We start from the raw sequence: 10247 nt of genomic DNA on the forward strand, positions 1-10247 counted from the left end.
CTTCTATCTAGCTTTGCTGTTAGGAATTTATAACAAATTTACATCTTCTGCCAGCTTTTTCTGAAGGCAGGAGCTCTCTTACCTTTCTTTAAAGACCCAAAGGCACACTCAGAGGAAGAACAAAACACGGACTTTGGTTGTAAATGCATACAATACACTCCAGTTTTATTGTTTTTTTTAACAATAATGAAAAGGTTTCAAGTTACAGAAAAATAATGCATACGTAATAAGAAGTCAAAACGGTTCAAAAGTGCTCTAATGACAAAGTCGAATAGGCTTTTAAGGAAAGGTCCCCCCCCCCAAATAAGTTCAAAAAGCACAAAGGTCTGTAAAAAGATAAAAACCAAAATGAAAGCCTTGTTTTCTGTTGTCTCTTTCTATTTATACTTTATTCTTCCAGGATCCTTCGTCACATCTTTTATTTTTTACTGACATCCTGTTTCATCTTTGGCAGACTTCCACTGCCTGTACATTGAAATAATAAAAGCAAAGAAGATCACATATCAATATATATGAAGGAAAATCAATTTAAATGTGCTCAAAACATATGGATTATATGTGAGGAATAGAATCATATCTACATGGACTAAATTACTCAGCTCAATAACAGAAGATAAATCATAATACTTGTATAAAAGGAAATAAACCAACTACTACTAAAAGGTGTTTTACACTGTAGAAATAACACTCATCCTCTCGCCTCTTGGTTAAAGATTCATTGTCAGCATTAAGTGTCTGCCAAGTGTGAAAACAACAGAATGCTTAACGGCCTCTCGTTTCCTGTTCTAGCTGACTCAGTGTTCAGCAGTTCACCACCACTCCCTGTTACCGTTTCTTTCATTTTCATTTTCTAGAGAAATGGGTTCAGGTGCGGTGTGTCTCTGGGAGGGGGGGTAAAAGGGTCAAACTAACACGGGACTTTTACCCAGGGGACCACTGTTTTCTGTCACGTGTGAAACCAAATGTGTGCATTAAATTTACGCTTGTTACGCAACGTTGTTTTGTTATTTTACGCTGACAGTTCGCTATGGGAGGTTGTTCTTTATTTATGCTAGTTACGTTGTTATGGTTGCTACATTCCGTTGTTGCCTTGCGTTGCATTGTTGCGTTGTTGCTGCGTTGCTGCATTGTTACGCTACGTTGCTGCATTGTTACACTGCGTTGTTACGTTGATACGCTGCGTTGTTGCGCTGCGTTGTTACGCTGCGTTGTTACGCTGCGTTGTTACGCTACGTTGTTACGCTACGTTGTTACAATATTATTTTAACACAAACCATGATGTTTTTTCTAACCTTAACCAAGTAGTTTTGTTGCCTAAACCTAACCAATCGTTTCACGTTAGCCCCGTGGCATTGTATGTTTCTGCAAGCGTGATACGAGACTGATACAAAACACATTTTTGATTCAGAAATGTCCACATTCAAAGTATCCCGTGGTTTATACAAACGTACAATGCCAATATTTATTCTGGCGACTGAGCTGCATGACTACGCGCTCACTCTTTCTTCAGTGGATCCAAATATCAACAGTGATGGTGTACAGAGCGAACCGCTGCCTTCAGTTAGCAGTTTGAGTGTTTCTCTACTCAGGAGGAGATTCTCCTTCATACAGACGACACACAGACACTGAAGAACCAAACTTCAGGACTCCAAACCCAGGATAAAGATGTTCAGTGAATGTGGTGTTGAAGGTGTGGAGGTGGATCCGTTTGTCTGAGGAGACTCTGTAGAAGGACAGAGTACCAGCAGGACGGTCCACATGCACTGCAACTCTTCCAGAGGAGGAGAAGAAGAGGGGGAGGTCTGTTCTTTTATTATCATGCCAGACCGAGTAACCATTACTGTCAGAGCAAGAGAGACTCCAGGACTGATCGTTCCCTCCAAACCTAGAGTCATATCCATCTCCTTTCCTTTTGATTCCTCTGTAAGTTACTGCTATAGAAACCAGTCCTTCCATCTCGACCTCCCAGTAACTACTACCACGCAAAGCATTTCTACACAGCACCTGAGGCCAGTAGTCAAATCTCTCTAGATGATCAGGATATTTCTGCTCCTTTCTCACCCATGTGACTTTTCTGTTGTAGTCAAACAGTTTGAGCTTGCTGTTTGTTGTGTTTGGGAGCAGTCTGAGATCACAGAAATCTGAAGGAAAGAACAAGACATGATACAGCAGCAGTTTATAATCCAACAGAACTGAAAGGTTAATTGTTTTACTTGATGACATGTACATTTTTATTAAAAGGACCAAGGCTACGCTGACCAGACGTCCCGATATGTCTGGGACAGTCCCGGTTTCAAGCTGACGTGTCCCGAGTCCTGACACATATCTGTAAAACACTCAAATGTCCCGGTTTTCAATAGTCACAAACAAATTGTCCCGGTTTTCACTACAATTAAAATAATAATATTAAACTTACATAGACGTTTATCATGTTCCACTTATTCATTAATTTCTGCGCATGAGATAAGTATACAGAGAGCCAGCTCAGTGCACCGCTGCAGTCTCTATAGAGAGTGATGCTGCGCTCGGTCAAGCCAACATTACGCACGGACGCAACAGATATCCGCTGGTTACATTAAGTGTAGTTTTGATCCACAGAACCCTCCGTGCTTATGTGCACATCAAACGTGTCGTTTTGATTAATTATTCTACACAGTTCCTTCTGGGCATCAACAGGCATCTAGCTCCACTTATAACTCCCTCAGGACCGTCCGTTCCGTCTTTCAACCGGACGGTGTCTCCATCCTGGCCAAAATGTCATCTGAGCTCCACAATTATAATAGCCTGAGACGAAACAAGATGAAAAATAATGTACGTAGGCCCAGACAACAATACGTTTCCTCTGAGGGAAACTCTCTACAGGACTCCTAAACTGTCAGTGCGTCATGACGGGGATAGCCCTGTGATTCAAGAGGGAGAAAGTAATGAATGTGATGATTGTCACTCGCAGCGTCTGATGCATCCAGCTATAATAATACCTCCTTTCTGATCCCACTCCATGCTCAAATGCGCCACAGGTGCACCAAGTTAGCCATCCTGATCCAAAACGCCTATGGTGCATGCATATTAGCGTGTGCCCGAGCTAGGGTGACCATTTTTTCAAACCCCCAAACAGGGACACTTAAGTGTACCGCACGTTCATGCACGCGCTAATATTCACGCGCTAATATTCACGCGCGCACGGGCACGTGCTAATATGCACGGGCTAATATGCATGCATTAATATGCACGCACCATAGGCGTTTTTGATGACGGCATGGGGTCAGAAAGAAGGTTTTATTATAGCTGGATGCATCAGAGGCTGTGAGCGACAATCATGACTCATCACATTCACTACTTTCTCCCCCTTTAATCACAGGGCTATCCCCGTCATGACGCACTGACAGTTTGGGAGTCCTGTAGAGAGTTTCCCTCAGAGGAAACGTATTGTTGTCTGGGCCTACGCACATTATTTTTCAACTTGTTTCGTCTCAGGCTATTATAATTAAAATTGTGGAGCTCAGACAACATTTTGGCCAGGATGGAGACACCGTCCGGTTGAAAGACGGAACGGCCGGTCCTGAGGGAGTTATAAGTGGAGCTAGATGTCTGTTGAGGCCCAGAAGGAACTGTGTAGAATAATGAATCAAAACGACACGTTTGATGTGCACATAAGCACGGAGGGTTCTGTGGATCAAAACTACACTTAATGTAAAAAGCGGATATCTGTTGTGTCTGTGCGTAATGTTGGATTGACCGTGCGTAACATCACTCTCTATAGAGACTGCAGCGGTGCACTGTGCTGCCTCTCTGTATACTTATCTCATGCGCACAAATTGAATAATGAGTGGAACATGATAAACGTCTATGTAAGTAAAATATTATTTTAATTTTATTGAAAACCGGGACAATTTGTTAGTGACTGTTGAAAACCGGGACATTTGCGTGTTTTACAGATATGTGTCGGGACTCAGGACACATCAGCTTGAAACCGGGACTGTCCCGAAAAAACCGTGACGTCTGGTCACCGTAGCCCGAGCGCGCGTGGACGTGCGCGTGCATGCACGTGCGGATTACTTAAGTGTCCTGGTTTGGGGGTTTGAAAATATGGCCACCCTAACCAAGGCTCATTTTCTGTAGCATGGTGGAATTAGCGAGGTAGCTAGCTAACTAGCCAGTCGCTAAATGAGTAAAATTTAACAACTTAATGCTTCATCCACACACTCTTGTCACGGAAAGCACAGTGCTATCACCGGATGAGGGACAACTTTGTTCGGCTCATTTTCTATGTTGCATGACAGCATAGTGGAATTAGCGAGCTAAGCTAGCTAAGTAGCCAGCCGTCCGCCCAGCGGGTTGGTGGCCAACGGCAGCGCTGTAAAGATAAATTGAGGGCGTATAAATCTTTGGATGCCTATAGTTAACTATCCTTCAGTAAAGTCAGTCAAAAAGAGAGTCGTACAATATCGGTGAAGCGTTTCAGAGATGGAGAGAAAGGGTTGCTAATAGTTTAGTCTTCTGCTAACAGCAGTCGTGAGCCATTTGGCTAAATATGATCAACATTTTCTCTCCATCTCTGAAACATTTCTCTGATATTGTAGCTCACTAGAGCCTCGAATCTCAGTTTGTCATCTCAAATGTCTGTGATATCTGGATTCTGGCGCCCAACATCACAGCAAGATGACATTTTAGATGTGTAGCTTTAGCCCACTGCTAGTGTTAGCCTCCAGTCTTTCCTTTGTTTTGCCTCCAGCTAACACCGTGACGTGGACGTCACCACAAAAAAGGTCTATTGCTCTTTCAAGTTTTTAATATATAAAAATATCACAACTACTGACTTTCTCCAAAAAAAAAAATAAAATCTGTCACACTGAATCCACACTTACATTTCCTCATGCCAGGTTTCAGTCTCCCCTCTCCAGCTCCGTTCATACTGGAGGAAGAAACACAGATATCTATTGTCTTTTATCATACTGTAGAAACAGAAACATTTGATAACCGTTCTCAGTGGGAAGTTAGAATCTATGGCCCCGACCACGGCTCTGAAATATCAGTAAGTTAGAATCTATGGCCCTGACCACGGCTCTGAAATATCAGTAAGTTAGAATCTGTCGCCCTTTTGTCTGTCCATACCTGAGAGTTTCCAGTCTCCAGTGTGAGTCCCTCAGTCCAGCGGAAAGCAGGTCTTTTCCTGTGTCTCCTGGATGATTGTAGCTCAGGTCCAGCTCTCTCAGATGTGAGGGGTTGGACTTTAAAGCTGAGGCCAGAGCAGCACAGCCTTTTCCTGTGACCTGGCAGCCAGACAGCCTGGAGATATATGACAACAGTTTTAGTCAAATACAGTAAATAAAGTCAATAAATAGACAGAACATCTCGTTTGTACTTCTATTTAGTACCTATACAGTTTTGTGACTGCATCTTGCATGGTTATCGCGGTGACAATATCTGTCCACAGACAGAAGTATAAACACCTGGCAAAGTACTCCAAACCTCTTCTGTGGTAGTTCCTGCTACTGAAGGTGTCTCCAGGACTTTTCTATGCATTGATCCACATTACTTTCTCGCCTGACTATAGTTCCAGATGTCCCCTAGGTCTGGAGCTGGAGCTGGTAACAAAATCATGTAGGCTAAACAGGAAAAGCTTACACATTGTGGCTATCTGACATAACTTTGAATGTTTAAGTGTTATAATCGGTTTAGCAAAAAGTCTGAATCCTGACCTGAGCTTTTCCAGTGTACAACGTGGACTCTCCAGGCCAACAGATAGCAGCTTCACTCCTGAATCCTGTACGTCATTGTTGCTCATGTCCAGCTCTCTCAGACTACAGGACTGGGAGCTGAGAACTGAAGACAGAGCTTCACAGCTTCTCTCTGAGAGGTTACAGAAACTCAGTCTAAAGAAGAATTAGTGATAAGACAAGGAACATGTTTTATTTATAAACTATTACACATGTCTTATATTATTAATATACCAGCTGTTTATCTATCCACCTACAGAGCTTTGTTGGAGACTTTGACCACTGGCAGCAGCCTCAGAAGAGCCTCCTCTGAACCAGAGTATTTCTTCAGGTCGAACACCTCCAGATCTTTATCTGATGACAGTAAGATGAAGCCCAGAGCTGACCACTGAGCAGGAGACAGTTCATCTGTGGAGAGACGTCCTGATCTCAGGGACTGTTGGATCTCCTCCACTAGAGAACCATCATTCAGTTCATTCAGACAGTGGAACAGATTGATGCTTCTCTCTGGTGACAGATTCTCAGTGATCTTCTTCTTGAGGTACTCAACTGTTTCCTGATTGGTCGTTGAGCTACTTCCTGTCTGTGTCAGCAGACCTCGTAGGAGGCTCTGATTGGTCTCTAGTGATAGACCTAGGAGGAAGCGGAGGAACAAGTCCAGGTGTCCATTTGGACTCTGTAAGGCCTTGTCCACAGCACTCTGGTAGAGATATGTTGATTCAGATTTGTCTCTAAAGATTTTAGACCACAGGTAGGATAAGAAACGTCCAATCCACCATGTTGCTTCTGCCATCAGATTGACACCAGAGTAGATGAATGTCAGTTGGACATGAAGAGCAGCCAGAAACTCCTGAACACTCAGATGGACGAAGCAGAACATCTTGTCCTGGTACAGTCCACTCTCCTCTTTAAAGATCTGTGTGAACACTCCTGAGCACACTGAGGCTGCTCTGATATCGATGCCACACTCTGTCAGGTCAGATTCATAGAAGATCAGGTTGCCTTTCTGCAGCTGCTCAAAAGCCAGTTTCCCCAGAGACTCGATCATCTTAGTGTTCTCTGGACTCCAGTGTGGATCTGTCTCAGCTCCTCCATCATACTTGATGTTCTTCACTTTGGACTGAACCACCAGGAAGCGGATGTACATCTCAGTCAGGGTCTTGGGCAGCTCTCCTCTCTTTCTGGTCTTCAACACCTCATCCAGAACTGTAGCAGTGATCCAGCAGAAGACCGGGATGTGGCACATGATGTGGAGGCTTCGTGATGTCTTGATGTGGGAGATGATTGTTCTGGTCTGCTCCTCATCTCTGAACCTCTTCCTGAAGTACTCCTCCTTCTGTGGGTCGGTGAACCCTCTGACCTCTGTCACCATGTCAACACACTCAGGAGGGATCTGATTGGCTGCTGCGGGTCGTGTGGTTATCCAGAGGCGAGCAGAGGGAAGCAGTTTCCCTCTGATGAGGTTTGTCAGCAGCACATCCAATGAGGTGGACTCTGTGACATCAGTCAGGATCTCATTGTTGTGGAAGTCCAGAGGAAGTCGACACTCATCCAGACCGTCAAAGATGAACACGACCGGGAACTTTTCAAACATGCAGATTCCTGCTGCTTCGGTTTCAGTAAAGAACAGATGAACAAGTTCAACCAAGCTGTACTTCTTCTCTTTCAGCAGATTCAGCTCTCTGAAAGTGAATGGAAATGTGAACTGTATGTCCTTGTTGGCTTTGTCTTCAGCCCAGTCCAGAGTGAACTTCTGTGTTAAGACTGTTTTCCCAATGCCAGCCACTCCCTTTGTCAGCACTGTTCTGATTGGTTCATTTCTTCCAGGTGAGGCTTTAAAGATGTCTTCCTGTCTGATCGTTTTTTCTGGTCTGTGTGGTTTCCTGGATGCTGTTTCAATCTGTCTGACTTCATGTTCATCATTGACCTCTGCAGTCCCTCCCTCTGTGATGTAGATCTCTGTGTAGATCTGATTCAGAAAGGTCGAGTTTCCTGCTTTTGCGATCCCCTCAAACACACACTGGAACTTCTTCCTCAGGTTGGATTTGAGTTTATCCTGACAGTTGGTAATAATCTCTGAATGAACAAAAAAGACATGACACAAATAAGATAGTGCTACTGTAAATATGAGTAATGAAACCTAAGCTAATTGTTTCTGGCTAACCTCATCTGAGGTTAGCCATAATATTGACTGAGATTCATCTCAGATGAGAAGGGCTTCACTATATATAGTTTGAGTCTTGACAAACAATAACTTTACTGGACTAAAGTGTTAAGTGATGCATGAATGTGTAATATGCAAGCTCTGTCTTTGTCATATCCCTCTTTTTAACGACTTACCTGTAGATTCTGACACAGTGTTGGGTAATTTTTCCACAAGATCATTTCTTGGTATCTCTTCCAAAATAATTCTGGTCACCGTAGTAGTGTTTTTATGGTAGGTCTGCACCATCAGATTCACTGTGTCCATCCTGTCGGCATTCTCCAGTTTACTGATTGGGATTGGTGGGAAGTCTATCCGGACCCCCAGCTGCAGGTGCCACTTGAATGATTTAAATTCCTTCGTGTTCAAATCCTCCAAAATTTGGAAGATTTTCTTTCTCTCCATCTCCAAGATCTAGAAGATACCAAAAGAAAGAACACATTTTAGATGGAGTTATAACTGAAATTGGTTCATTAGTTTTGATACACAATATAGAATGATTCTACCTTTTATAACACACTTCTGATGAAATGATTTTCCCCTTTTGGATTAAAAGTTCAAAATTTAAATATAAAAAAGTTAAATTTGATTTGAGCAAGGAACCAAAAACGCTCCTATACATTGGTCACAGAGCTGTGTGAACAGAGTGGAGAGAGAGAAAGAGAGACAGAGAGAGAAAAGAGGAAGTGGGTGGAACAGTGAATGGGTCCAGGGCGATATGTTTTCTGTATTCTCACTGTGCAGCATTTACATGCAAAACATACATACAGACAGTATATTGATGCCTGTAAAGTGTTATATAATTTAATTTGAGTAATTTGAGTATTTAAATTAAAGGGACTGTTTGTAAGAATCAGAAATTGCTTGTTAACAGCAACATCTGTGGCTGTTAAGTCAACGAAAGTCAGTGTCCTGTTGCTCGCTCTAAATACATGAACGAGCGTTGCTCAACACAGTGAGAACTTTGTGGTTTTGGTGCTTCCGTGTAGTTTGTGTTGGAGTCTGTGTCTGAACAGCGTAGCCACACGCGAGCGTGCATGGGACACCGACCCGCAATGATTTATACGTGTAAGAAGTTACAAACAGTCCCTTTAATAAAAACCCATAAATATTTATAATACTACTATTTATAAAATAAATGAACTGCCAAGGATACCTCCACATCCAATCACATGGTGTCATCAGTACATACTTTATTTGATTGACAACCAACAATGTATATATTTGTACACATATACGTGTATATACGCATGTATATACACACACACACACACGCACACACACACACACACACACACACACACTTGAAGAAGCACCTCATGCAACCACACTTCAAACACTCACAACTCTCCGGTACAGGCAAACGGGAAATGAAACTTACTTTAAAGTATCAGAAAGTCACCACAAGGAAACATTACAGATGTGATCAAAATGAACCTGATGATCAGACATTTACAGATTCCTCTGGTTGGATTCTCACCTGTTGAACTCACTTCAGGTCAACTTACAGACACTTTCCACCTTCATGTGTCGAGGAAACACTGGGGGAGAAGAAGCTGCTCTTCTCTTCCTGCTTTTGATCTGTCCAGGTGGATCATGGGAATTAATCAGCATGACGTGGAAAGCAGTCTAACCTGTAGCAGAGCTCAGATCAGGTGATGTCCGCTAGATGGTGCTAACTAACCATCTAATGAGCTACAACAGGCCCATGAGATGCTCTCCATCTCAGAGTACATTAATGATAACAGGGGCAAATTTAAGGATTTGTCTATTTATTTATTTATTTATTTAAAAAAGGATCCCCATTAGCTGATGCCAATGGCACCGGCTAGTCTTCCTGGGGTCCGAAAGCAGCTTCTGATGAGGCCGTCCAGCCGGTCCTCCACTAGCTTCAGGCCCAAGCTGATACCAGTGTTGAATTGGGTTGAGGTGTGGACTCTTGGCAGGCCGTTCCATTCTCTCTACTCCCACATTGTGGAGGTAGTCTGTGATAACCCTGGCTCTGTGGGGGCGAGCGTTGTCATCTTATACATCTTATATATATATATATATACATCTTATATATATATATATATATATATGTATATATCTCAAATTAATCTTCAGGTTTCCAGCTTTCAGATGATGTACACCACTTCTATGTGACCTCTACTGTTGACCTGCTATCTCCCCCTAAAGACCCCCTGTATCCCCCTAAAAGAGACAAAAACAGGTCTATTGTGGGTCTCAGAGGGTTTAACCATAGCAAGGATCTAGCTTTGCTGCTAGGAATTTATAACAAATTGACATCTTCTGTCAACTTTTTCTAAAGACAGGAGCTCTCTTAC

The 10247-nt window shown here is 42.9% G+C and overlaps 1 protein-coding gene across 1 annotated transcript; it reads right to left on the reverse strand.

The window, feature by feature from the left end:
- Positions 1-132: 132 nt before the first annotated feature.
- LOC141756079 (NLR family CARD domain-containing protein 3-like) lies at positions 133-9504 on the reverse strand. Its single transcript, XM_074615559.1, has 7 exons — positions 9401-9504; positions 8058-8334; positions 5975-7793; positions 5700-5873; positions 5113-5286; positions 4866-4912; positions 133-2141 (listed from the first exon to the last, which is right to left on the reverse strand). The coding sequence occupies exons 2-7, from the start codon at positions 8323-8325 to the stop codon at positions 1582-1584; spliced, it is 3042 nt and encodes a 1013-aa protein (XP_074471660.1). The 5' UTR covers positions 8326-8334; positions 9401-9504; the 3' UTR covers positions 133-1581.
- Between the last annotated feature and the right edge of the window lie 743 nt (positions 9505-10247).

This window comes from Sebastes fasciatus, chromosome 18, assembly GCF_043250625.1.
Source record: "Sebastes fasciatus isolate fSebFas1 chromosome 18, fSebFas1.pri, whole genome shotgun sequence".
Taxonomy (NCBI): Eukaryota; Metazoa; Chordata; class Actinopteri; order Perciformes; family Sebastidae; genus Sebastes; species Sebastes fasciatus.

What these genes read in the sequence shown, in the direction of transcription:
- LOC141756079 (XM_074615559.1), bottom strand. Translation starts at nt 8,325, where the DNA reads ATGGAGAGAAAGAAAATCTTCCAAATTTTGGAGGATTTGAACACGAAG. An exon ending in CACTGTGTCAGAATCTACAG is followed by an intron (nt 7,794 to 8,057) that starts GTAAGTCGTTAA and finishes TTGTTCATTCAG; the next exon opens with AGATTATTACCAACTGTCAG. An exon ending in AAAGTCTCCAACAAAGCTCT is followed by an intron (nt 5,874 to 5,974) that starts GTAGGTGGATAG and finishes ATTCTTCTTTAG; the next exon opens with ACTGAGTTTCTGTAACCTCT.